At 56.6% G+C, this 25,597-nt stretch overlaps 2 protein-coding genes across 4 annotated transcripts; one reads left to right on the top strand and one right to left on the bottom strand.

Annotated features, from left to right (window-relative positions):
• The first annotated feature begins 6,699 nt into the window (after positions 1–6,699).
• ZNF598 (zinc finger protein 598, E3 ubiquitin ligase) lies at positions 6,700–18,404 on the top strand. Of its 3 annotated transcripts, none has more exons than XM_033101910.1 (12): positions 6,700–6,954; positions 12,155–12,267; positions 12,920–13,049; positions 13,489–13,700; positions 13,807–14,024; positions 14,547–14,655; positions 15,219–15,409; positions 15,536–15,620; positions 15,730–16,502; positions 16,967–17,117; positions 17,217–17,367; positions 17,458–18,404. In XM_033101910.1, exons 1-12 carry the CDS (start codon positions 6,733–6,735, stop codon positions 17,809–17,811), a joined length of 2,709 nt encoding a protein of 902 aa, XP_032957801.1. In that variant the 5' UTR covers positions 6,700–6,732; the 3' UTR covers positions 17,812–18,404. The 3 variants fall into 3 exon arrangements, with proteins under 3 accessions (XP_032957801.1, XP_032957802.1, XP_032957800.1); XM_033101911.1 differs by having other exon boundaries at positions 14,547–14,664; positions 15,865–16,502; XM_033101909.1 differs by having other exon boundaries at positions 14,547–14,664.
• Positions 18,405–21,252: 2,848 nt separating this feature from the next.
• Positions 21,253–24,720, bottom strand: SYNGR3 (synaptogyrin 3). Its single transcript, XM_033102118.1, has 4 exons — positions 24,479–24,720; positions 22,378–22,615; positions 21,970–22,112; positions 21,253–21,888 (listed from the first exon to the last, which is right to left on the bottom strand). Exons 1-4 carry the CDS (start codon positions 24,575–24,577, stop codon positions 21,679–21,681), a joined length of 690 nt encoding a protein of 229 aa, XP_032958009.1. The 5' UTR covers positions 24,578–24,720; the 3' UTR covers positions 21,253–21,678.
• Positions 24,721–25,597: the final 877 nt, after the last annotated feature.

The following is a 25,597-nucleotide window of genomic DNA, read 5'->3' as shown; positions in this document are numbered from 1 at the left end:
AAGCCAGCACTTCATGCCTTTATTTCTTGCTGTTTTAGACAACCAATCAATGTTTTAATTGCCCATTTCGATTTTCTATCAAACCTGTACTGAGGAGGACACTTCTCTGCCCATTGTGGGATATTACTGGCTGTAAAGTGCATCCCGTGGTCCGAAGAAATGTAACATGGTGGTACACACTGGTTCAGTCTTTTCCGTTCCAATCCTTTAATAGTATTTTGAATGTTTGTATCTGCTACTGGGGACGTAAAACCCAGTCTGGCGTTCAGTGCCTACTCCTGTTAGAACCCATTTGGAGCTCCCCAGGACTAATGGCAACGGCCCAATGTAATCCACTTGTTGACAGAACATCTGTTGGCATTTTGTGCCTCGCAAGGAAAGAGGGCCATGTCCGGATTCAAACCATCTCTGCATTGCTGCACACCAGTTCATTCTTGCCATGGGTCCAGGTGAGTGCGCCAAAAGGTCCACGTGGTGGTTTCCATCACCTTCCAAACCTGGGAGGGGTTTCTTTGGATGGGCCGGAACGCGCCCCACTGTGACACGCACCTCAAATTCCCACGGGGAATTGCAGCGCCAGGCCCTATATGGGCATCTCTTGAACAGGCCGGGTTCGTTGCCCTTCTGCCTGACCAGAGGGCCAGGCCATTGGCCACTGCCCAGGAGTCGGTAAGCACCCAGACAAAGGGGGCTTTTACCACTGTTCACTTCTTCCATCACTGCTGGGAAAACAGCATGCCATTCAGCCCACTGAGCTGCTGTTTCTACCTCCTTCGATCAGAGCGGTGGCCTTCCTCACGGGATGCTGTCCGTTCTCTGTGGAACTGCCATCCACAAACCAAGCCGCTCTTTGTTGGTCAGTCGAGAGCTATTTATAGGGCACTGTCCGAGTGACAATCGAATCCAGCAGCTCCTCACACCGTTCCGAACTCGGTCCTAGGGGAACAGAGGCTCCCTGCTCGTGAGTATCTCCTTGCATGCATTCCCCAGGCAGCATGATCCTGTATAAACCATTTCCATTTCATGACTGAACTCTTCTGGGCGCTGCAATACCCGTTAGAGCATGTCTCTGACATCACCCAAGACACTGGGTATTTCAGGTTTCAAGATCATTTTATGTCCTTCAGTCATAGGAGTAGCTTCAATTTATGTCTGATAGCAAGGCAGTCAACGCCCTCACATGGAAACTCTCTTGTCCCAAGTCCCAGCAGTCGTCACTAGGAGGTGCCCGCGGGGTGTTGCCAGCAGCCCCAGTCCACACACCACACAGGTTATTGCAGAGAATCTGTCCCCACCCGCGTGGGCTCGGGCAATCGCACAGGTTCCCATTTAGCAATGGTCCATTAGGCAATTTAAAATGTCAGTAAGAACAGACTAACCTGGGTTATACATTGGACAGGTGGGAAAAGTAAGGTAGGTACTTTTCATGGCCTTATTTCCTCACCAATACGGATTCATAAGTGCTATCACTTTGTCAGTGGCTGTACAATACATGTACAGTAGTTAAGAGTGGAAACTTTAGAATCTGGTAAAACTGGATCCAAACCAGAGGTTTCTCTTTCTATCAAACCAACAATGTTTGGGTGTCTCTGGCCAGTTTTCCTAAGTTGTGAGCTGGGAAAATATCCCTTTGAACCCTGACAGAGGTTTGACTGCTGCTGGATCCTTTAAAGTCAGCCTTCCTTGTGGAAATGTCAGTGATCTCCTTTAGCTTCCAGAGTATAGAATGCCCTGGGAGTCTTGATAGCTAAAGCAGCAGGTAAAAGTACAGCATCTAATAATTCCTGAACATAAGGCCATTTTTAATTTTATTTACACTGGAAGTAAGGAAGCCATGTTGCTTCTGTAATACTCCCAAACCATGAGCTACTCTGGAGGCATATCCACTGTCAGTGGATATAAATGTTGACAGTTTTGCCTTGGGCTAACACACAAGCCCAAGTGAGGGCATATCATTCAGCTTGCTGTGCTAAAGTAGCCCAAGGTGAAAATGCTGCCTGGCCAACTTCAAAAGGGGTACAATGGCATATCCAGTACAATTTTCATTCTTTAAATCACGAGAAATCAGCATTACCCACACGGATCTCCGGCAGATACCCGCGAGGGGCCAGGAGGTGATGTCAGTGCCAGGCGGTCATGAGGGGCTTCGTCAGTATTGGAGGCGGAAGAGTAGCTGGATTAGTTATTATGTGAGGTCATTAACTGAAAGATGCTGGGTGTAATGAGAATTCAGGAGAGCTTCTATTGCATGGATACAAAGATGGTTAAAAGGGATCTCACAATTTCTTCTTTGGCTTTAACCAAAAGGGGCAGTAGCAGTAAAGGCTCTAAGGCGAGGGGGGTACCCAGGTGCTGACCATAATACCCTAGGGGTCTATGGTAATACCCATGTTTCTGGGTGAGTACCCCAAGGGTATTCCCTTCCTTTTCAAAAATGAAAAAGGGAATCTGACAATTAGAATGCCCGAGAGCTGGTGGGTTTATCAAACTCTCCTTTAAGGCTTTAAAGGTTTGGTCATCCCATTCTTCCCATAAGATTGGATCAGGACTGTCATTCTTTAGTAATACATACAGAGGTTTTGTCATGAGAGGTTTGGGATCCAGTTTTGATAATAGCCTACTAGCCCAAGAAAACCTTGTAACTGACGCTTAGTCTGGGGCCTTGGGAAACCTAGAATACCATCAAGCTTATCTGGATCCAGGCGTAGTCCTTGTTCTGATATTATATCCCAAATACCAAACCCGAATTTGGACAAATTGTAATTTTCTTTATAGAGACTTTAGGTCCCTGCAAGGCCAAAAGTTCTAACAGGTGGATGCTGTGTTCCTGTGAAGAGATCTGGGAGAAAGAGCAAAGAAGTACATCATCTGCATATTGCAACAAGGTAGAACCTTCAGAGAAACTTGTGTCATCCAGACCAGCCTCCAGGATTTGAGAAATCAGGGTTTTCAGTAAAACCTGAGGCATTACTCTCCAGGGAAGTGGTTTTCCTTCCCAAGTGAAAGCAGAAAAGTCTTGGCTAACTTCATCGACTGGAATATTAAAGAACGTACTACATAAATTAGTCAAGGGGTGGGTGGCCAGATGGCTCAGTTGGTTAGAGCATGAGCTCTGAACAACAGGGTTGCCGGTTCGATTCCCACATTGGCTAGTGAGTTGCACCCTCCACAACTAGACTGAAGGACAACGACTCGGAGCTGATGGGCCCTGGAGAAACACACCGTTCCCCAATATCCAATATTCCCCAATAAAACTTTAAAAAATATATATATACATAAAATTAGTCAAGAATTTCCTTCCAGTGGGATGGATGTTGGTAGCGTATGGGAGTTAGGAACAACAGGGTGTCAAGGGATAACAATGTTGTTTACTGCTTGGAGGTCCTGGGCAAACTGCCACCCTTGTCCCTTGGCTTTTCCCAGGTACGAGAGTGTTACTGGGTCTAGTGCAAGGGGTAATGAGGGCCCGAGTCTTGTGATCTATTATGGGTGTTAACGTCTTGAAGGACTTTATTACTCACGGGGTGTTCATTCTGGAAAGGGGATTTGAGGCATCTATTGGAATCACAGTAGGAGGCATACTGTGGATTCTGCCAGTATCAATCAAAGACTTTGCCCATAAAGAGAATGGCAGCAGGTCCAATAGGGACAAATGATGAGTGTTCCCAGATTCAACTGTAATGTGGTCAGAAATGGAACAAACAAAAGATGTCGAAGGGTTATGTAGTTCACAATTGGCTGTTTTGACAGCTACTATCCAATTCTAGGGTTATTTCTTTCTTTTTGGAGAAATTCTGGCAAGCTACTTCTCTAGTCTCAGCCTAATAAATGAATAGGGGCAGAGGTACAAAGGAAAAGGGATAGAAACCTGTTGAGGTTTACGATCCCACAATTAGAACTGTTTTATTACTCCCAGGCAGGGCTGCTTTATGGCAGTGGGGTTCAGCTCAGGACAGATTCACTCCCAATCTGGAGAGAAGTTCTCCAAATCGATTAAGAGGGAGGACTGGGAAGAACCCAGAGCCATGCCATTGGGGTTAGAAGGACTTTGGGAAAGCTGAAGGCGCCTGAAGCGCTGAAATTTGCGACAATCTCTTTTGCAATATCCTGGCTCTCTGCAGTAGGAGCAGAAGCTAGAGAGCTTTTTTTTTTTTTTAACTTTTAAAATTTATTTCAAGTGTGTTTTTCCAGGACCCATCAGCTCTAAGTCAATCTACCGTGTTTCAATCTACCGTGTTTCCCCGAAAATAAGACCTAGCCGAACCATCAGCTCTAATGCATCTTTTGGAGCAAAAATTAATATAAGACCCGGTCTTATTTTAATATAAGACCAGGCATGATATGATATGATATAATACCGGGTCTTAATTTTTGCTCCAAAAGACACATTAGAGCTGATGGTCTGGCTAGGTCTTATTTCTGGGGAAACAGGTTGTTGTGGACGGCGCAGGTCACTGGCCCATGGCGGGAATCTAACTGGCAACCCTGGTGGTACAAGAATCGTGCTCTAACCAACTGAGCTAACCAGCCGCCCCCAGAAGCTAGAGAGCTTTTGCTGTTGTGTGGGAGCCTTCGTTTGCTGGAGCTGAAAATCAAAATTCTTAGAAGCCTTACTTCTAGGTGACTCATCTAGGATGCAAGCAAGCTATTTGCCAAATTGACCAAATCTAGAGTGGATTTGGTTTCCCATTCCATCCCGGTCCTTTTAACTAAAAGGGAAAGTTCTCTATCCAGCCCAGTTGTCAACATAGCTACCGGAGTGGAATCAACATCTGAAGGCAGGCCAGAATTTTGTTTAAAAACAATCTGAAATCGATTATAACAGTCATGAACAGGTTCATTACGCTTTTGTGAGTAGGCCTGAATTTTGTTCTAATTAACAGGTTTTGTAAAGGCTACTGGAATTGCTCCGTGGAGGTCTCCAGCGAGTTTTCTAGCATTTTGCCAAAAACCAGGTTTGTTTTTCTAAATAAATCCCTTTTGGGATGTTGCCATCCAGCCAATCTCATCCAATGTCAAGCCTGGTCTTCACCGACTAGCCAAGCTGGTAGGTTTGAATAACTATGTCAAACTCTTCAGCAAATTTTTGAGGCTCCTCAGTTACCTTAGGAAATTCTCTAACTATGGCTCGTAATTCAGCTTTAGTCCAGGGAACATATGCAGCTTGAAGTTTGTTAGGATCCTCAGAGGGCTAAACTTTAAATTCAAAGAAGACATCAGAGGTGGAGCTGCCGGCAAGAAAGCTGGTAGTGGAAAGCTAGATAGCATCAAAGGAAGATTAGGGGAAGAAGAGCTGGAGGCAAAGGAGAGCTGGGAGGAGCAGGGTGGAGCCGGAGCCTGAGACAAAGGAGTTGAGGGCAAAGGGCTGGACAATGCTGGAGGAGAGGAAAACGCGCCTCTTGAAGCCATCTTTCTCTTTAAAAGTTCACTCGCTTGTTAGTTCTAAAACTTTGTTGTGCAATGAGGCAACTTCAGATTCTTGCTATACCACTCTAACTAGGCATTCCCTCCATCTTTCCCAATTTTAGCGCTAGGATAGTCCAATTCGGTTTTAAGAAAAGTACGTTTGGGAATCCCAAAGGTTCCCCATAACGGTCATTGGTATTCCCAATTACTTTTGGTTAGGTAAGTCCATTTAATATGCACATGACGAGTGACTGCGACAGTTAAACATAATTTCGGCAGGACTGCCTTTACGTTAGGAGGGACGTTCTGAATATACTTAGGTAACTGAGATCACAGTTTCAGAGGCTTTTCGCTATAGCAAGGGCCCCAAACAGTCTAAAACAGCTCAAGCAATCTGCACGTTAAAAGTCAGTTCTGTAGTGAAGAGAGTCAGTCTGTTCTAAAAGAGCCAAGCTAAAGGCAGAGACACAGCTTCTATGCAGCCCAAAAACTACTGCAGCCCCAAGAAGCCGCCTAGGGAGTCTGGTCAGAGTGCCCAACTAGCTCACCAACAAACGTCTTTTAACGACACTCCAAACAGTTCCTGAATAAAGCCTGGAGAGCTTCAGAACAAGAAGGGGAAGCTCAGTTCCAAGAGAAGACTTACCCTTTCCAGCTTCTGAATTGGGGAGGAGAGAGTGAGCTCAAAATAGCTTCTTGGGCGCCAGCACCTGTTTGCCGCCCCCCAAGCCCGGAGCTACCGGGGTTCTTCTCTGGATTCTGAACGACCCCAAATTTTGTCCATAAACAAAAATCGACTAGGCATTTCGTTACGAAAAAGTATTTACTGGTAAGGTGGGGAAAGGATTGCAACCCAATAGCCTGCAGACACGGTGATCCAGGAGCAAGTTCCGCCAGGACAAAGCTGCAGGAAGTACTTTATAGAGGAGCACAGGAAGTTAAGGGGAGGGGCTGACACACCATAGAGTTCTGTTGTAACGCTAGAGTTCTTCCTGTAAGACTTCCGGACTGATACAAAGTCTGACAGCTCCTCTTACAGGCCCTCCCGATTCCTGTCTCGGTTGAGGTCGCCGTCACATAATTTGACATTGACAACCCTAGTAGATGGAGCCCCAGGAGGTGAGGGCGGCCCATGACGAAGGGCTGGGGAGAGAGGAGCCCGAGACCTTGATGATGTCCGCTGAGGCTAGAGCGCCCGATGTCCCGCCGGCGCCTTCCGTGGGCGGGTCCGTTGCTGGGCGGGGCAGTGACGTAACCCGGAAGGGGCGGGGCCGCCCGGGAGCCAGGCCGTGCCGCGCCGGCCAGGAGGGGGCCGGAGCCCGGACCATGGCGGCGGCGGCGGGCGCCGATAGTCGGCGCGCTGTCCTGGAGGCGGCGGCCGCGGCGGCGCCCGAGCGGGGCGGTGGGAGCTGCGTGCTGTGCTGTGGTGACCTGGAGGCCACGGCGCTGGGCCGCTGCGACCACCCGGTGTGCTACCGCTGCTCCACCAAGATGCGAGTGCTGTGCGAACAGCGCTACTGCGCCGTGTGCCGGGAGGAGCTGCGCCAGGTGCGTCGCGCCGGCTGGGTCGCGTGTTAGGAGCGCCGGGACGGGCTCCGGGGCGCAGCCGGACCCGGCGGCCCTGAGCGGCGGGGCACCCGGAGGCCGGAAGGGGACTTTACCTTCCTGATGTCCGGCTGCGGGCCTGGCGGTGCCGGCTTCGGAAAGAAAGGCCTGGCGGGCCACTCGGGGCGGGGTCCCGACCGTGGGGCCTACTGTGGGGCGTCTGGAGCCGCGAGGCAGGAGGTGGCTGAGCTGGGTGCAAGAGGGAGCGATCCCTGTGGGGACAGAGCCTCGGGACTTTGCTCCTGTGCCCCTTGAATCCCTGCCTGGCCAGCAATGGACATGATCAGAGCAAGAACTCCTCGACTTGCTAGTCTTCGGGAGTTTATTATCCTCAGGAGTCTCCATTCTGGTGGAGGAGATAGAGCAAGTGGGCACCTCCAGGGGCTATCTTTTGGAAGCAGAGGGTCAAACGGGGTGATTCCAACGCAGCTGTGTTCGTGGGCCCCCCTGGGTTACTAAGACTGGCGTTTTTCTTCTGTTGAATGGCAGTCTCACTCAGACCTGCCCACCAGAGGAAAAGGCAGAACTATTGGGACCTCCTCAGGGTGTTTGATGGGTGGCGATATAAGTGTCATGAAGTCCTTGACGGTTCCGACTGGGGGGCTCCGCTCCCGAGCGAAGGGGGGCAGTTCCTGACTGTCCAGACATGGAACAGTCTGGAGGGATCAGAGGGCACCAGGGAGCTTTTCCCCACGTTCCCTGCCATGCCAGCTGCTGGCTGGGAGCACCTAGCTGGAGCTCCCTTGGTTTGCTGTGCTTTGAGATCTGTTTGCTTCCAGCGTTGTGAAATTCCCTGGGTTGTTCATGGAAGGGTCGGACTGGTGACATCTGCCAGGGAATCTGACTTTCTCCTTCCTAGAAGTGATGCAGATACGGCATATTTACGGAATGGGTTTCTTTCTTCTTTTCAAAGTATGTTAAAGGAGCCAAGCGGATGCTGAAATCCCATAGCACTCTCTGGGCACCTACTTTGTGCCATATGGGAAAAAGACATTGGGGGATGCTGTCAGTCTGTAATGGAGTTGACAGATGTACGCGGACCCAGAAGAGACCTGGGGTGCGGGAACAGTTGGAGAAACCTTCGGCCTATGGTTTACTCAGAGGGCACCTCCCAGCTTTGCCAGAGCCTGCCTTGCCAGTCAGTCTTGCGTAGCATGACGTAACTTGTGAATGTCCAGGTTTCCCAGCACACCTGTAGCTTCCAGGATACTGCGGGTCTCACTCAAAAGCGAGCAGACACCTATGTGTGGCTACTATAGCCAGCATCTGGCCTCTTTTACTGCTTGTGTGTCCTACGCCCTCCAAGTGCTCTGTGGCAAAGATTGTTGACATGAACTGTCAGCAGGCTCCAACTGGGTGTGGTTTGTCATCAGATGCCCCTGGCTGAGCTTGGCCTTCCTCTTGGGCCTGCCCCAAGTTGCTGGGCAGCAAGACATTGTCCCGGGAAGTCTGGGGAAATGAACTTCCTCTCTATTCATCCTGCTTCCCTCCCACTCGTGAACTTGTAGCTCCATCCTAGGCCTTCCTGTTCCCTTGTTGAGTCCTACACTGTCTCCTGCGTTCCTGTGCCCCATACTGAACCCCACCGAATCCTCAGGCCCTGAACGTGCCTCTGCTCTGCCGTCCCTGTGGGACTCAGGCTTTGAAAACAAGCTGGGAGGAAAGGGTGCCAAGATGCTGTATGGAGCAGGCCAGTTCCGTTTGCTGGTTGATTCCTGCCCCTTGACCGAGTGCCTCCCTGTGCCAGCCCATGGGGGCAGGCATTGGGAAGAGCACATGCAGCACGTGCAGCTGCTGGGCAGATGAGGAGCCAGATCAATCGAGATTGCTGGCAGGCCTCAGGGTGGAGGCCAGTCCCAGCACATGCAGGTTCAGTTCCCATCCCTTCCCTGGTCGCCTCTTTCCCGCAGGCCACTTGCTTCGGAAAGACCGTTTTCATGTGGCTTTCCACCTTGCCCTGATCCCCAGCCATGTTGAAGGATTTCATGAGGCTGCTGTACGAAGTGGGACGTGTCTGAGTTAGGAGGGGGCCCTGCAGGCCACCTAGTGTAGTCCTACCCCCCATTTTACAGGCAGGAAGTGCGGCAGAGGAGGCTGAAGGCCGGGCAGGAGGCGAGTCCTGCTGAGTTAGGTCGTGCTTTTCTGTTGGCAGTGCCTCCTGCCCACCATCCTGGTCCTGGACCTCTCGGCTCACTGGGTGCCTGTACTCTCTGGGTGGGACGATCTCCAGAGACCCACCCTCTATTGCCTCCCCTGCCCCAGGGCCATCCTCACTGCCCACCCCTCACTATCTGGTTCACTCTTGCTAGTCACTGCTGGAATCACCTGTCTTCTCATCCACTCACCCGTAGTGAGTGCCCACTGCATACCGGGAGTGGGGAGCAGCAAGGCCCCAGACTGAACCCCACAACCATCCCTGTAGAGTGCTCCAAGAGAGGTTCTCTCACCCCCATCTCCCCCGTCCTCCCCTCAGAGGATGGCCTGTCTCCAAGTGTCCAGGTCTGGCCTGGCCTCTGTCCTCGGACCCACGACCCCCTCCCATCCGGTGATCAGCAGGGTGGATGGGTCTGGCCACACTGCTTGGATCCCTGGTGGGTTCCTGCCTGTCCCTGGCTGGGCCACCATGCCCTCGTCCCTGTCCAGCTACTGAGTCTCACCACTTGCCTCACCCTCTGCTGGGGGCAGAGACACGAGCCACACCAGACTGCACTGCCATCCCCTTGTCTGCGCGTTGCTGGGCCTGGCCCCTGCTGCAGGCCTGGGGAGTCCATGACCTGTCTCACTTCCTGTCTGGGAGGGGCACTTAGCATTTCCCCACTCTACGCCCCCGGTTCCAAGCCTGCTCACCCTCATTCTCCAAAAAGCCCACGGTCACTTTTCTTTCCCAAGCCTCTTCCTATGGTTCTGGTCCCTTCCTGAGCCAACCTGGTGTCTCTCTTCTGGGCTAGTTCAGGACTGCCCCACCAGGCTGCTCAGGAGGGACAAGTGCCCACTCAAGCAGCCTGGAGCTTGGTCTTGAGACCTGTACCCCAACTCTGTCCACAGCAAGGGCACCCACAGCTCAAGGAGACACTGCCCACAGTGGGTCGGAGCTGACCCCTGAAAGGAGGGCGCCGGAGCTGGGAGGCATCCTGACAGGGTGGCCCGGCACCACGGGTTTCCTCTGCGGAAGAAAGTCGTTCCTCTGTTGAGTCTGTTGGGCTTGGGTGCTTCTTGTCAGCCTCGGGGACTCCCTGGCAGGCTGCTTGCCTGGCCACCTTGCAGGCAGACGCCGGGGCTCCGAAATCTGCTGCCTGTGTTGCCTCAGCCCAGCTAGGGCACCACGTCTGGCGGGTAACTCCTCCAGCAGCATCCTGCCTGGCTCGCTGCCCTGTGTCTGTGGGCGCCTGTCCCTGGGCCGGATGCAGAAGGGTCTGGGCTAGAAAGGCCCCCTTGGGAAGGGTCATAAGACAGGACTGGGTGTGAGCTTGCCCTACGAAGGCAGATTATTTGAGAAGAGGTCAGCTCGAGGCCCAGGCCTGAGAATACACTGGGGAGGGATGTGGAGGGTGATCCTTTGGTGACAGAGCCACAACTCCCCTCTGAAGACATGGGAGCACAGCTGGAATGAGACGCCCATCTAAGTTCAGCTTGTGGCAGAGGGCAGAGCCCCTGCCTGGCCAGACATGAGGACAAGGGGAAGAAAGGCCTGTTGGGGCCCTGCTCATCCCCCGCTCCCAAGAATGGGTGTGGCTGGATCATGGCACCTCGCTTGGGCTCCTGTGGGGGTGGAGTGGGGGACAGGCTTGGGTGTCAGCCTGCCCCCACCCCCAGCGTGTCCTCAAAAGTAGAGGTTGGGGTGGCCGGATGGCTCAGTTGGTTAGAGCAAGAGCTCTGAACAGGGTCGCCGGTTGAATTCCCACATGGGCCAGTGAGCTGCGCCCTCCACAACTAGATTGAAGGACAATGACTTGGAGCTGATGGGCCCTGGAGAAACACACTGTTCCCCAATATTCCCCAATAAAATTTTAAAAAACCCTGAAATTTATAAAGAAAAAGAAAGTATAGGTTGAGCTCCTTGGCTCCTCCCCCAAAGAACCAGTTTTAACTACGCTTAACTACGTTTAACTACGCTCGCTGCTGTGAGGGGACAGTGACCATAAGCTCACCCCAGCCAGCCCCTTGTTTTCCCAAGTTCATGGCCATTCAGGTCCCAGACATCCTCCCTGGCTGAGCCTAAACGTAGCAGGGATGACCTTGGTGTGACTTTTCCCGAAGTGAAGGTCCCCCCGCACCCTGGGTGTGCTGGTGAGGACTCAGCGGAGGCAAGCAGTCAGCGCCAGACTTGGGGGACAGTGGTGGAGCAGGAAGGAGCATGGAGGGGAGACGGGTGTGGCCTTGATCCAAGCAAGGGGAGTGGGGGCCAAAGAAACGGGGCTGGAGGACGAAGGTGCCCTTGTTGATTCGGGGGGGGGCCTGGGCACTAGGACAGGGTCTGGAAGCACCAAGTAGGCCCAGCAAGTGTCACCCAAGAGCGGTGGCGCTGCTGGGCTGTGGAGGTTTCCACGTTCAGCCCTGTCCAGCTCATCCCTTTGGCGCCTCCAGATAGCCCAGTAAACAGGCAGGAAGCTGGCCAAGACCAGGGGGTGCCGTGACTGAGTCCCGTGGAGGCGCCCCTCTCCTGTGGCATCATGGGCACATCGTGGGTGGATGCAAGGTGGCCAGGCCCTGACGAAGTCACCTGATGTGTCCTGGCCGGGCAGCATTGGTTATTTCCTTAGCTGCTTCTTGGACTCTGTTTCTCCCCGTGAAAACTGTCCTGTGCTCAACCCCCTTGTGAATAAGCCCTGGTTTGCCCGGATGTTTGGTCCCTGTCCCTGCCTCTGGGTGTCGCTGCCCCTGGGGCGCCCTCTGTCTAGGAGGTGCTTGTTTGGCCGTGATTGAGTGGGGAGCCAGCCGCCCTCTGGTGGCGAGGCTGGGCATTGCACCTCTGTCCTGGCAACCCCACCCAAGTTGGTGGGCTGGCCCAGGGTGGCAGAGGGTGCTGGGCCCTGCCTCTGGCCTCCCAGGAGGGACCCTGAGTGCCCCTCTTTCTACTCAGCCTGACATCGTCCTCTAGTGGGCATCCGCCCTGCTCACCACGCCTTCTCGCTTTGGGTTCCAGGTGGTCTTTGGGAAGAAGCTTCCTGCCTTCGCCACAATCCCCCTCCCCCAGCTGCAGCACGAGAAGAAGTACGACATCTACTTTGCTGATGGGAAAGTGTTCGCCTTGTACAGGTGAGCGAGGGCTCCTCAGCCCAGGCTCCGAGGGTCTGCCTCTGGAGGGCGCTCTGTGGCCGGGGTGGGCACATGCCCATTACGTCCTGTGCTCCTCGCAACCCTCAGGAAAGTGGGGGCGCTTGGTGCGGCACCGACATCAGGGCCAGGCAGCTGGTAACTGGGGATGCTCCCAGCACCCCTCCTGAGGTGGCGGCCGGGGATGAATTCAGGGAAAGCGCTCCTAGCACAGCACACAGTGCCTGCTTTCTGGGGCCCTCTGGGGTGCACGTGAGCTCCTGCAAATCATGCTGTTGGCCCATGGCGGGAAAACCCATGAAGGGGTACAGTTGTCGTGACGATGGTCCTCATCTTCCAGGTGAAGAGGGGTCCCTGTGTGGGCTCGTCATCATGTCCACCTGACGCAGGGGTCAGTCTCCTAGATTGTGCACCCAGCCCTGTCCTGTGGCCTCGTTTGATTTGGGCCCTGACCCCGAGCCCAGCACCGTCTGACTCAGAGGCCAGAGCTGTGGTGGGCATGGGTGGGAGTACGTGCCCTGGCTCCTGCTCCCAGGATGTCTCTGGGGGTGTGGAGTGAGGGGCCAGGCCAGTGCCCTCTCCAGGTGGCGACACTGAGTGCCCAAGGGGATGGGTGGCTCTTGGTGTCTCCCAGGCAGCTGCTGCACCACGAGTGCCCGAGGTGCCCAGAGCTGCCGCCCTTTGGCCTCTTCGGGGACCTGGAGCAGCACATGCGGAAACAGCACGAGCTCTTCTGCTGCAAGCTGTGCCTGAAACACCTCAAGGTGCGCTCTCACCCCACAGCAGCAGCCTGGGGCTCCCAGGGACCCAGGGAGAGCCCTGGGCAGAGGTAGATAGTGGTCAGGCCCTAGAGAGGGGATGGTGCCGGGGGTGGGGGCCGGGGCTCAGCCAAACAGCTGTGAGAGGCTGGTGGCTGCCTCTCACCCTGCACAGGCAGGACCCCTGCAGCCCCCTAGCACCCCCGCCAGCTCTCTCGCCTCACAGAACCCTGGGGGTGGGGGGGTGGCAATCAGGCTGCACATAGCCCAGGCAGGGAGGGGCTCCCAATGACTACATGGGCCTGCCAGGCTCCTGGTATCTGGGGGCTCTAGGACTGAGCTGGTGCCATCAGGGTCCCTCCTGTTGTGCCATAGGAAGAGGCGGGAGGCCTGGGAGGTTAAACCCTATAAGCCCCCCTGACTCCCCCGTCCCCGTTCCTTGCAGATCTTCACATACGAGCGCAAGTGGTACTCACGCAAAGACCTGGCACGGCACCGCATGCAGGGGGACCCCGATGACACCTCGCACCGCGGGCATCCGCTCTGCAAGTTCTGCGACGAGCGCTACCTGGACAACGACGAGCTGCTCAAGCACCTGCGTCGAGACCACTACTTCTGCCACTTTTGTGACTCGGACGGCGCCCAGGACTACTACAGGTGGGTGCGGGGCAGCACGGGGCGGCCCCTAGGACACCCGGAGCAGGCTGGGCAGGGCCACTGGCTAGAGGGTAGGGCTCACAGGGCTCTTGTGACACCTTGCCAGTGACTATGCGTATCTTCGTGAACACTTCCGGGAGAAGCACTTCCTGTGTGAGGAGGGCCGCTGCAGCACCGAGCAGTTCACCCATGCCTTCCGCACCGAGATTGACCTCAAGGCCCACAAGACGGCTTGCCACAGCCGGAGCCGGGCCGAGGCCCGCCAGAACCGCCAGATCGATCTGCAGTTCAGCTATGCGCCACGGCATTCGCGCCGGAATGAAGGTGAGCAGGGCCTCCCCTCTGCCAAGCAGGGCTCCCAAGGGCTCCAGCCTGGCACCCCCGAGGCAGGGCTCACATCGCCCTGCTCTAGAGGCCTCAGACCCAGAACCTGATCCGACTTGACATGTCAGCGGAGACAAGGGACACACCTGTCGAGCCTGTGTCTCCTCTGCGTGCGCTGTGACAGCAGAGAGCTCTTCCCCCCAGCTGGTTCCCACAGCGTCTCGAGTCTGTTGTTCTGGGGTCCCTGGGGCTCTCCCCATGTCAGAGGATTATTGAGTGCCTGCTGTGTGGGTCCTGACCTCAGGCTCTGCAGCCAGCAGGCCCAGGCCCCTCTCCAAGCCCACTTCTTCTCTGACCTGCTGTCCAGGCCATAGAGACCTGGGGCTGGTGTGGACCCCTCAAGGTGTCTGAAACCGTCCCCCAGGCTCCCATGCCATGGTGGGCAGGGAAGCCCGTGCTCTGCCCAAGCCAGAGCTGCTTTGGTCTGGCCCAGGCCCGTGACAGGCTATGTGCCCGCCACAGGGCTCATCGGTGGCGAGGATTACGAGGAGGTGGACAGGTACAACCGCCAGGGCCGCACAGGCCGGGCCGGAGGCCGCGGAGCCCAGCAGAGCCGCCGCGGAAGCTGGAGGTACAAGAGGTGGGAGGCTTTGCATGCCGCCGACACTGTCCTGGCGCCACCCCTGAGGCGATGGCAGCGGTCCAAAGCTGAGCTGGGAACAGGCATGGGGATCAAGAGTCTCTGGCCTGCTGGCGTCTGGTGTCCTGGGCATGGCAGCGGGTCTGCTCAGTGTCTTCAGCGAGCAGACGTGTCCTCCTTTCCTGCAGTTTCGGCCAGACACACCAGGATGTGCAGCTGGGGGTGGGTAAGGGGTCTGCATCACTTGGAGGGTCACTGCAGTTGTGCTGTGAAGCACCAGCGTGGCAGGCACATGCTCAGGCCGGAGGCTGCCCCCTGAGGCCGATGCCAGATGCTACCCCAGAGCACTGGGCCCAGGTGCTCCGGCAGCCATAGCCTGAGGCTGGCCGGAGGACTCCTCTGCCCCATAGCGCCCTCTCCTGGCCAGGGAGGGACCAGCACCCACCGCGCAGGCCTCAGGCCTGGCTTCCCAGGGATAAGGCCCCGCCCCAGCCCCTCGCCTGCGTGCTGCTGTCGTCCTGGGCTTCCCCAGCCTGAAGACCTCCCCATTCCAGGGAAGAAGAGGACCGAGAAGTGGCAGCTGCCATCCGAGCCTCAGTGGCTGCGCAGCAGCAGCAGCAGGAGACGCACAGGAACGAGGACCGGGAGGAGGGCAGCAGACTCAAGAAGGAGGAGGCAGGGGTGCGGGGGCCCGAGGAACCCCGGGGCCTCCGGCGCCCTCTCCGGACTCAGGGTGAAGGCCCAGGTGAGCTGGCCCTGCCTGCAGGCAGCTCTTTCTAGGCCTGGGGACTACCTGGGAGGTTCCTTGGTCACCCCGGGGGGCGCTTTGAAGTTGGTCGGCCCTGACGTAGCGTCCTTCGGTGTCTTGTAGGCCCCAAGGAAGCCTCGGCAAATGGTCCTGTAAGTCAAGAGGCCTTCCCAGCCACCAGCCCTGCCGCAGCGGCCACACTACAGAGGTAAATGGGGACATGAACTGGGGCGAGGGTGCAGAGCTCCTACGGAAGGTGGGTACGGGGCAGTCCAGGGCCTGGCGGGCCGCTGACCCTCTCCCCTCCCTGGGCTCAGCACCCTCCCGCCCCCCACCTCGAAGCTCAAGGATGAAGATTTCCCCAGTCTCTGCACCTCTGCTTCCTCGTCCTGCTCTGCGGCAGCAGCCCTGGGCCCTGTGGGGCTGCCACTGGCGTACCCCGTTCCCCCCAGGGGCAGGAGCACCTTCCAGGAGGATGACTTCCCTGCCCTGGTGTCCTCCATCTCCAAGCCCAGCACTGCCCCCACCAGCCTCATCTCTGCATGGAACAGCAGCAGCAGCAGCAAGAAGGTGGCACAGCCCACCCCAGGGGCCCAGGCTGCTGGTAGGGGCAGCCAGCCCTCCAGGAAGGCTGGGAAGGGGGGCAAGGGCAGCAAGAAGGGTGGGCTGCCCCCAGCAGAGGACGAAGAAGAGGAGGAGAGCCGCACCGGCCTCACCGCCCAGGAGCTGCGGAGCGGGCCCACCACGGTCGCTGTCTCCTCCCTGCTGGCGTTGGCCTCCAACCAGACCTTCACCAAAGTCGGCAAGAAGAAGAAGATGGGCTCTGAGAAGCGAGGTGCCGCATCACCCCCACCACTGCCCTCTGACAAAAATGGCCCCCCTGGGGCTGAGCAGGCCCCTGTGGGCAGAGCTGAGGGGCCTGTCGCTGTCATCGTCAATGGACATACCGAGGGGTTGGCCTCAGTTCGGAGCGTCCCCAAGGAACCCCCTGGGCTCCCGAGGCCCCTGGCGCCCCTCCCTTGTCCCACACCCCAGGAAGACTTCCCAGCACTCAGCGGCCCCTGCCCACCCAGGATGCCTCCTCCCCCAGGTAGGTGCACCTGGCTCAGGCCTGCTTCTGGGTGTCTGGGAAGGGGGTGGGGTGGTAGAGCCAGGCCGCAGTGCCCCCCGGGCCTAAGGTCGTGTGGCATAGGCAGCCACAGGACTGCGGGTGCGGGGAGAGGAGCCTGTGTGCAGCCGTTTCCAGCTGCCTCGGAAGCCCAGCAGATGTCTGTACGCAGGCGTCAGCGTCTGTGACCTCCGCCCACCACTTAACCTCCCTGTGTCTCTTCCTTTTTGTAAAACGGGGCAATCCCAGCACCCCCTCCTGATGGGGGCCAGGCTGAGCCTGAGGAGAGTAGCATGTGTGCTGGCTCTGGGCATCTCAGCGCCTGGGCCTGCTCTTCAGGGGAGGTGTGGTCAGTGCATGGAAGCCCAGCTGGCTGGGGGCCTTGGGAAGCAGGGAATGAGGCCGTGGAGGGTCACGTTCTGGCTCGTGCTGTGCCACCCCCGCAGGCTTCAGCACTGTGGTGCTCCTGAAGGGCACTGCACCGCCCCCGCCGCCGGGTCTGGTACCTCCTGTCAGCAAGCCGCCCCCCGGCTTCTCCGGCCTGCTGCCCAGCTCCCCCTCGGCCTGCGTCTCCAGCACTAGCACTACCACGAAAGCGTAAGCGTGGCGGGCTGCCTGGTCTTGTGCCCCAGGGGAGAGTGCCCTCCGCTTGGGCCACCCCAAAGACTGAAGCCTCCTCCCTTTCCTGACCCCCAGACCCAGGCTGACACCAGCGCCACAGGCCTACCTGGTCCCCGAGAATTTCCGGGAGAGGAACCTGCAGCTCATCCAGTCCATCAAGGACTTCCTGCAGAGCGATGAGACGCGCTTCAGCGAGTTCAAGAACCACTCGGGGGAGTTCAGACAGGTCAGGCTGGCGGGGTGAAGGGGGATGGCAGCCTGCCACCTGGGGCCCAGGCCTGGGCCAGGCGTGACCGGGTCTGGCTCTGGATGGCAGGGCGTGATCTCCGCAGCCCAGTATTACAAGAGCTGCCGGGACCTGCTCGGGGAGAACTTCCAGAAGATCTTCAACGAGCTGCTGGTGCTCCTGCCCGACACGGCCAAGCAGCAGGAGCTGCTGTCCGCGCACAAGGACTTCCGAGGCCAAGAGAGGCCTCCCGGCACCAAGGCCAAGAAGAACAAGAAGAACGCATGGCAGGCCAGCACGCGGCAGGCCGGCCTGGATTGCTGCGTGTGCCCCACCTGCCAGCAGGTGCTTGCACATGGTGATGTCAGCAGCCACCAGGCTCTGCACGCTGCCCGGGACGATGACTTCCCCTCCCTGCAGGCCGTTGCCAGGACCCTCACGTAGCTCCCGCCAAGTGAGCAGGAGTGGCCACACCCACGAGCCTCCTTCCTCCCTCGTCCTCCTGGGCTGCCAGGCAGCTGGGTAAGGCCCTGGTGAGGCCACCTGCTCAGGCCCCTCGGTTGGCTGGCCGGCCAGGGGTCACAACGACAGCCCACCCCGCTGTGTCAGCACACTGTCAAGCAGGTGTCCATCTGGCTCCCTCCTGGGAACTGAGCAGACACCCCTGCTTCAGTGGTGGGCCCGTCTTGGTTTGTGTCTCATGCTTTTGGAAGGTGCCAGGGTAGTGAAAGGCTGGAATGCTGGGACCTGCCTGTGCTATCAGAGCCAGTGGCCAGATCTGGGACCTCCTGAGCCTGAGGGCTACAGCACCATGGCCCCCAAGCCTGATGCTGTGGTCCACTGGTGCTGGAGTCAGGTGTTGAGTGTGTTGTGTAAACAGTTGGCTGTTTTGTGATTCACGAATGTTCAGGATTAAAAGCAGACAAAATCGTGCTACTTGAAGTTAAATCTTTCTACGAGACAAGCTGAATCTGGAAGCTCAAATTGCCTCTGACCTTTTATAAAAGTTTATCTTCAAATAAATTTATTTTGCAATAATGCACATAGCTGGTGTTCTGAACTTGTCTGCCTTATAAGGTCGCCCAGCAGCAAGGGAAACTGAGTCTTCAGACGCTACAGCTCAGGTGGTCAGCCAGTGAGCACCGGGGTGGAAGAAGGCCCATAGGGAAAGCTGGGCAGCTTGGCTTTGCTCACAGGAAACCCCAGCCAACCCGGGGCGCTGCTCCTAGAGTACCGGCACTGCCCAAGTCTTCCAGGAATGGACACAGCCATGCTTGACCCACACTTTATACCCAGTAAAACTATCCAGAAGGTGGGAGGCATACAGATGCAAGTTTTACATCCATAGATGGGTGAAAGAGCTACTAAAGATGAACTTCAACAAGAACAATTTAGAAACTGGGCGCACACCTGAAATATTATCAGAAAATAACTTGTGCTTAATTATTGAGATCTAGTATTTTGGAAAGGAATCAGACACACTGAAATCTCCCCTTTCTGCCCCCAACACATAAATAGAAAAAAGTTCAAAACATATAGCCATATCCAAATAAAGCAAAGGAAATGTCCTCAGATGAGAAGGAATCTTTCTAAAAGCAGAAGGGGGTACCCATGGTAATGAAAGGGCCAAAGTCAGTGGCCTGCAGAGGGGCAAGGAGAGAGCCATGTGGCTGTATTTCCACTACCCGCTTAAAGCCGAGGTCCTGGACAGTGCTGCTTGCCTGCCCGTGGCTGGGACTGGAGTGATGTCCCTGGGTGATGGCCATACTCAGGGACCCCTAAGACGGGAGCCTCCACCCTCTTCACCCTCCATCAGGCTGCCAGGCTGAAGAGAGGCCACCTGCATTACTCACCACACAGAAGTGGGAAAGAGTATCATCGCTGATGCTCTCGGCAGATATGAGCACAACAACCTCATAAAAGAGTAATCTAGAAACTGGGACAGTTTGTTAACAATATTGAAAATACCTATTCTTAAGAAGCAAAACCCATAATACTAGGCCACGCTTAAGTAGTTCTCGCAGTGCGACAAACACTGCCTTGAGCTCTTTACACATGGTAACGTGTTTACAAATGTTATCACACCACCTGATGTGATAGGAACTATTACCCTTTTATAGAAGGGGAACCTGAAACACAGACAAGTTGAGAGACTTGCCCAAGATGACCAAGCTTGAACATGGCAAAGCCAGCATTCCAGCTCCAGAGATGGTTCGTAACTGCTTCACTCAACCAGGAGGTTACTAATTAGAAATGTTAGAAATGAAAAACTGACACAAAACTCCCAATAGTTGGGTTCAAAAGTAAACAAGACCAAGTTGGGAAAATCTCTAAAGGGGAGTTGGTCATAGAAAGCAGCTCTGAAAGCCATATGGTTCATCTGATGGGGGTCCCAGGAGCAGAAGGTGGTGAGAAGGGGACATTTGGAGAAATCAGAACTGCTTTTCCCAGGCACTGACCAAAGATTAAAAAAAAAAAAAAAAAACACTAAGCAGGATAATTTTTTAAAAGGCCACATCTAGTTAAACAACTTAGAAAAAAATTCTAAAAATTATTACCAAAAAGAAAAGGTAACCTACAAAGGAATGCAAATCATACTGTTATCACTGCTCTCATCGGCAGTACAGGATGCTAAAAGATAATAGAAAAATACCTTTAAATTTCTACGGAAAATGACAACATTTATATACCCAGTAAAACTATCCTTCCAGAATGTAGGAGTCATATAGAGACTCAAGGTTTTCCCTCCATTGACTGACAAAAGTACTACTAAAGATATACTCCCACAAGAAATATGTAGTCCTCCTGCTATTAAAAAAGGGATAAAAGAGATGAGGATCTCTCCAGCATTTCAGAGATCCTGCTCTGAGCAACCCAGTTCTAGACCAGCGTGATGTGTGGTGAGGGGCTTATGGACCTGGTGCCCCAGAATGTGGGGTGTCAGCCTGGCCTCCACCTCCCTGTCCCTGAATTCTGGGCCATGGTGCCTATCGGATCACAACCTCTGGCCCCGGGAGGGGGAGGGGTAAAAATGAGTCCGAGAGTGTCTGGCTCACAGTAAACTCATTTACAGTCTTTATTATAAAGAAGTTGCAGTTGGAACATGGGACACTGAAATTACACAATCACGGATTGTTCTTTCAGAGGAGGGAGGCAGAGATCCATATATACAAAAATTGTAAACATGTTCACTTAAATATCCACACATAATTGATCTATGCTACAATGTACAGGGCTGTCACTCAACTACAACTCCAGAGGGAGGCATCTGTTTATAAGAATGAAATGTGGCAACCGCATTTGGTATTGACATAATGTGAAAAGCCAGCTTGGAGCAACGCATGAGTAGTCAGCTATGCAGAGGGACCCCAACCTCAGACTGGGCCTTAAAACAGGGTGCAGGTGGGGAGTTAAGTTCAGGAAGCCAAGGTACAGGGGTTTGCACGGAATGGCTGTCTCCGGGGCACTGTGGGCAGATGGAGCCTCTCTCCTCACGAGGGGCTTATCTTGCCAGGCACACGGGTGTCCCGAGTTTCCATGGGGCAAGGTCTGACTGAAGGGCTGGGAGAGGACTGGTGCCCAGGACTATAGCTGTGTGGTGCCTTCCTAACCAGAACTGCCCACACCTGGTCAGGGGCCTGGGCCAAGGCATGGAGGGGCTGGAGCAGGGGCCACAGACAGAGGGGCTGCTTGTAGGGGACTACCAGATGAAAGGTGAGACTTGACCACAATCACAACATCGACAGGGCCAGGCTACTCTAGCAAGTAGGTGAGAGGAAATGGAAGGAGGCTCCAGACACAGCACACGGCCCTACAGGGTGACCCACCATGACAGGATCCAGGACTGTCACAACCCATGAGGACACGGGATGGGGAACAGTGGCCTGGGCCATGGCATGGGGGTAGGGGCAGTATACCTGCCCCCATTCTGGGACAGCTTCTGCACCTGGCTATGGAGGGCAGCTGGATCTAACCCCACAGGGGACAGGTGAGCCTGGAGATGGCTGCCTCATGAGGGGACTGGCCCCCTGCCCAGGCTGGTCCACTAGAGGCTGGAGGACACATGTCCAGGGCTGTGTTGTCCCCTCCTCAAGACCTCAGACCTGGGTCTGGGGACTAAAGGTACAGGGGTAATTTGGGGGATACAGCCCAGGCACCCTGGGGGCTACCCTCTCTTGGCCCCGGATGGCCCACAGTGGCCACCCCTCCATCCCCCGCACTGGGCCAGGAGGACCTGAGGGAGGTCCCAGGAGGCCTTTGGGCCCTACATCGGTGGGGCAACCTTCCAGCCCGGTCTGGGCCTACTGGCCACTAGTAGGCAGGCACCTGGTACCCTTTTGGGCTGGTATCCAGGGTCTCGGTGAAGGGCGGGCTCTGGTAGGTCTCGGTGCCCTCCACACCGCTGCCCACAGGGTAGCCGGGGTAGGCCTGGCCCGCCCCAGTGCCCAGCTGTTCCGTGGCAAAGAGCGACATGTCGGTGCCCAGGCGGAACCGCTGCACGGCCTTCACGGTGAGCGCCACCTGAGGGGGAGCCCGGAGTCATCCAGGGCCGACCTCGCCCTGGCCCCAGCCTGGCCCTCACCGCCCGAACGCGGCACTCACCCAGCTGAGGATGGAGAAGAAGCTGAAGGCGATGGCGGCCCGCGCCGCATCTCCTGCCTGCGTGGTGCCCGGTCCGGGCGCCGTACGCTGCCACTGGTTGGTGAGGAAGCAGAAGCCCACGAACCACAAGAACGACCAGATCCCTACGGGTGGACAGGCGAGCGGGTCAAAGGCGCTCCACCAGAGACCTCGGCCCAACCACGCTGGGAACGGGTATGTGGACGCAGGGAGGCCCCGCCCACCGCCGGGCAAAGCGCTGACCTTTTCCCGCTCCACTCACCTCAGAGTCAGGACCCCCTCCCTCTGGCCCCGCCCCGGCCCCGCCCCTCTGGGCCCGGCCACGCCCGCCAGAGAAGTCCCGAGCATTTCCCTCCCGAGACCTGCCAATCTCGGCCCAGACACGCCCACCTGAGAAACCCAAGTCTAGCAGAACCGCGCGGCGGCGATCGCGGACGCTGCTAATCTGCTGGAAGCGCACGTCCAGCAGCAGGAAGGCGGCGCAGGCGAGGAAGGCCCCGAGGCCGAGCGCGACGCCAAAGCGACAGGCACCCGCGTTCCCGTTGAAGACGCAGCGCAGCTCCGGGCCGCTGTCGTTGTTCACGTAGCCCTCGTTGACTATGGGCCCGAAAACGGCGATGGAGAACACCTGCGGGTGGCGGGTGGCGCTCAGGCACTGGCGGTGGTGACCCTTCCAGCGGAGGGCCTAAGTGTCCGTGGTCCACCGCGAGCGGCCGCGCTGGTGGCCCTGTTGCTGCGTTCCCTTGCAGCACACGGCCCGTCTCTGGGTGAGGGTCTTTGGGCACCCCTCCCTAAATACCTCCCTCAGGTATTTAGTAATTATGGATAACATGTACCATTTAGTGAGCATCTGCTATGCCCAGTCTCCATGCTTTACACAGGTTCGCTCGAGAATCCTCCCCAAAAACCATGAAGGTGCGTGCCAGGGTTCTTATCCCCTTTATAGATAGGGCTCAACAGGTGAAGTGATTTGTCCGAGGTCGCATTGCTGATAAGAGCCAGGGCTGAAATTCAAGCTGGGTCCTCCGCACCACGTGGGGCCTGTGGTGTCTCACACTCCAAAGTGTGAGACTAGGAGCCTTCAGCTGGCCCGGTGATTCCAGGCTTGAGCCTGTATGGCTGGGGGAGGTAGGTGTGGAGCCAGCCGGGAGAGGTAGGCGGGGAGAGACAGGTCTGAGAGTAGGGGGTGCCCTGGAGGAACAGCTGCACAGAGCTGTGGCCCCTCCCTCAGCATTTGGGAGCTGTGCGGCCCTGTTTCCTAGCACGTCAAATACAATAACAGGCACAGCTCAGGAGGTGTTGGGGACAGAGAAATAATGCCCACCCAGCATCCTACATTTGGTGGGCACTCAAGGGATGATGACCCCACGTGACTGATTAATTATTAATACCACCCATAGTGTTTGGGCTCAAAAGGGGACAGGATTGACCTCTGAGGTTCAGTCAAACCTCAGCACCCTGTCCCCACCAGGGCTGGAATGCAGGTAGGAGGTGGACCACCGTTATTTTAAAACAGATGTGCTCTTTTAGCTCCGGGCAGCCCTATGTTTCTAAAAAAAGACCTCCGGTTTCAAGTTCATTTCTCTCCTTTCCCCCCTCCCCAGCTCCTAGAGACTTAGTCAAGAGGGAAACTGAGGCACAGGGTATGGACTAGTCCCCCCAGAGTGTTCCACAAGTCACCAGAATTAGGGCTCCTACATCCTGGTCTGGCCAGAGGCAATCCATACCGAAGGCGGAAGCCCACTGGCCCAACCTGGGCATCGCCCTACGCGAAGACCAGGGAATAGATGCGGCTGCCACCAGCCTCTACCCCTGGACAAAACCCAGAACTTGGCACCCCACCTCCCCATCTCTCCTGCCTGCAGGGGTGGAAATGAGCAGGCAACTGGGCCTAGGGTTGGTCCAGTAGGTTAGGCTGCCCCAAAATTTGCCCTCCCACACCACCTCCAGGAAGCCCTCCCAGAGCAGAGCCCCTTCTGGCTGCCCCGCCCAGGTTCCCAGAGCACCCCCGCCCCCAACTCACAGTTGCAACTGGGGGGGGCCTGTGAAGGGCCAGCTCCCTTCCAAGGAGCCTGTAGGATGTGTGCGGGAGAAGCAAGAAGAGGCTCTGCCTGATCCTCTCGGCTCCCGTAGCCCCCTCCTCGGGCTGAGGCTGAGTGCCCAAGCCCCTCCGAGTCCCGTCCCCACCCCTGTGCCTGCTTCCAGGTCGTGAGGACAGGAAAAACGGAGCGAGGGCTGAGGAAGAGGACAGTTAGACCTAAGGAGGAATTGGGGATGGGGGACGACGGGCAGTGACCTCTCAAGGTCCCAGGCTGTCGCCGCCTGCCCCTCCCCCGCCCGCAGGTGGGCGCGCCCAGCCGGGTGACGTCACCCCAACCTGCGGCCGGCGGGGGAGGGGCCGGCGAGGATGAGGATGGGGCGAGGGGCAGGGGAGGAGGACAAGGGATGTGAGGCGCGAGAGACGGGGTACCCGGAGGTGGGGGGCACTCACCCAGGACACAACCCGCAGCAGGGTCTGGGGCCGCAGCGCGAAGCTCACGGGGTCCAGGGCAGCCCCCGCGCGGCCCGCGCCGAACGAGGCTCCCTCCATGGCCGGCCCGGGCGGGCCACGCGCCCCCGGAGCCCTCTGTCCGTCTATCGGTCTGGCAGGCCCCGCCCGAGGCAGCCCGGGACAGCCGCGGATGCTGATGGTGCTGCCGCTGCTTCTGCCGCTTACAGAGAACGCGCGGCGGGGGCGCGCGGGGCGGGGCCGAGCTCGCGCCCCCCCTTCCCGCCCCGGAATGGTCCACGCGCGAGACTGGAGCCCTCCCCTCCCTCCGCCCCGCCCACCTTCCACCCCTCCACCCTCACCTGCTTGGCCAGGGTCAGAGATGGAGACCACCCGCCAGATCACAAACGAGTCAGAGCCGACGAGCTGGGTGCCCACTCACAGGGCATCAGGAGTCAGCTGGGCAGGCGGACACTGGGCTGCCTTCGCTGTTGCAAGGCTGGTGGACAGTGGGACCTGACCCGGCTCCTTTGTGCAGGGCCCTTTTATGAGTTGTGGAGGGGTACCTGAGACCTGGGAGCTCCAGCGTCTTCCCCAAGCCCTCAGGAAACGGGAATTCAGTTCCCTGGCTCCGTGGACCAGAAATAGGTCACTGGCGTCTTCCCCCCCCCCATACCCCCCACCTATCCTATCTTTTCCTTCAGAGGGAGAAGTCTCCCTGATAAGGAGGGAGAATGGCCTCTGCCCCCAGGGATACTTGTCCAGGCCAGCACGGGTGGCAGTTGGGGCATCTCTGAGTCCTCCATATTCCTGGGTCTCCCCAATTGACTTGGGGCTGACATATTTAGTTTGGGGTCAAGGGGTGGGGAGAAGCCTCAGTGATGAGAGTTTGGCGGAGCTGGGGGCTAGCAGCCCCATGTGACTGCCGGGTCTCTTCTACAGATCCCCTGGCCCCCAATTGGTGTCCCTTCCTTCAGGTTCCTTCCAGGTCAGCCTGGCAAGGGTCCAGATAACTCCTATGTTTCTGTCTAGGGAATTGGTAAGACAAATCTGCACTTTTTTTTAGCATTTACAGAGCCAAATGCTTCACAATGACTATGGGTAGAGTGTTATCACCCCCAT

This window comes from Rhinolophus ferrumequinum, assembly GCF_004115265.2.
Source record: "Rhinolophus ferrumequinum isolate MPI-CBG mRhiFer1 chromosome 15 unlocalized genomic scaffold, mRhiFer1_v1.p scaffold_54_arrow_ctg1_1, whole genome shotgun sequence".
In the NCBI taxonomy this organism is placed as follows: domain Eukaryota; kingdom Metazoa; phylum Chordata; class Mammalia; order Chiroptera; family Rhinolophidae; genus Rhinolophus; species Rhinolophus ferrumequinum.
Note: the sequence above shows the minus strand (reverse complement) of the source record. Positions and strands in the feature narration are given on the sequence as shown.

Coding starts and splice junctions, on each gene's coding strand:
- ZNF598 (XM_033101909.1), top strand. CDS start 6,733: ATGGCGGCGGCGGCGGGCGCCGATAGTCGGCGCGCTGTCCTGGAGGCG. Junction 12,268..12,919: donor AAAGTGTTCGCCTTGTACAG/GTGAGCGAGGGC, acceptor GGTGTCTCCCAG/GCAGCTGCTGCACCACGAGT. Junction 15,621..15,729: donor GCAGCGGCCACACTACAGAG/GTAAATGGGGAC, acceptor CCCTGGGCTCAG/CACCCTCCCGCCCCCCACCT.
- SYNGR3 (XM_033102118.1), bottom strand. CDS start 24,577: ATGGAGGGAGCCTCGTTCGGCGCGGGCCGCGCGGGGGCTGCCCTGGAC. Junction 22,616..24,478: donor TGCTGCGGGTTGTGTCCTGG/GTGAGTGCCCCC, acceptor CGCCACCCGCAG/GTGTTCTCCATCGCCGTTTT. Junction 22,113..22,377: donor GCTAGACTTGGGTTTCTCAG/GTGGGCGTGTCT, acceptor GTCCACCCGTAG/GGATCTGGTCGTTCTTGTGG.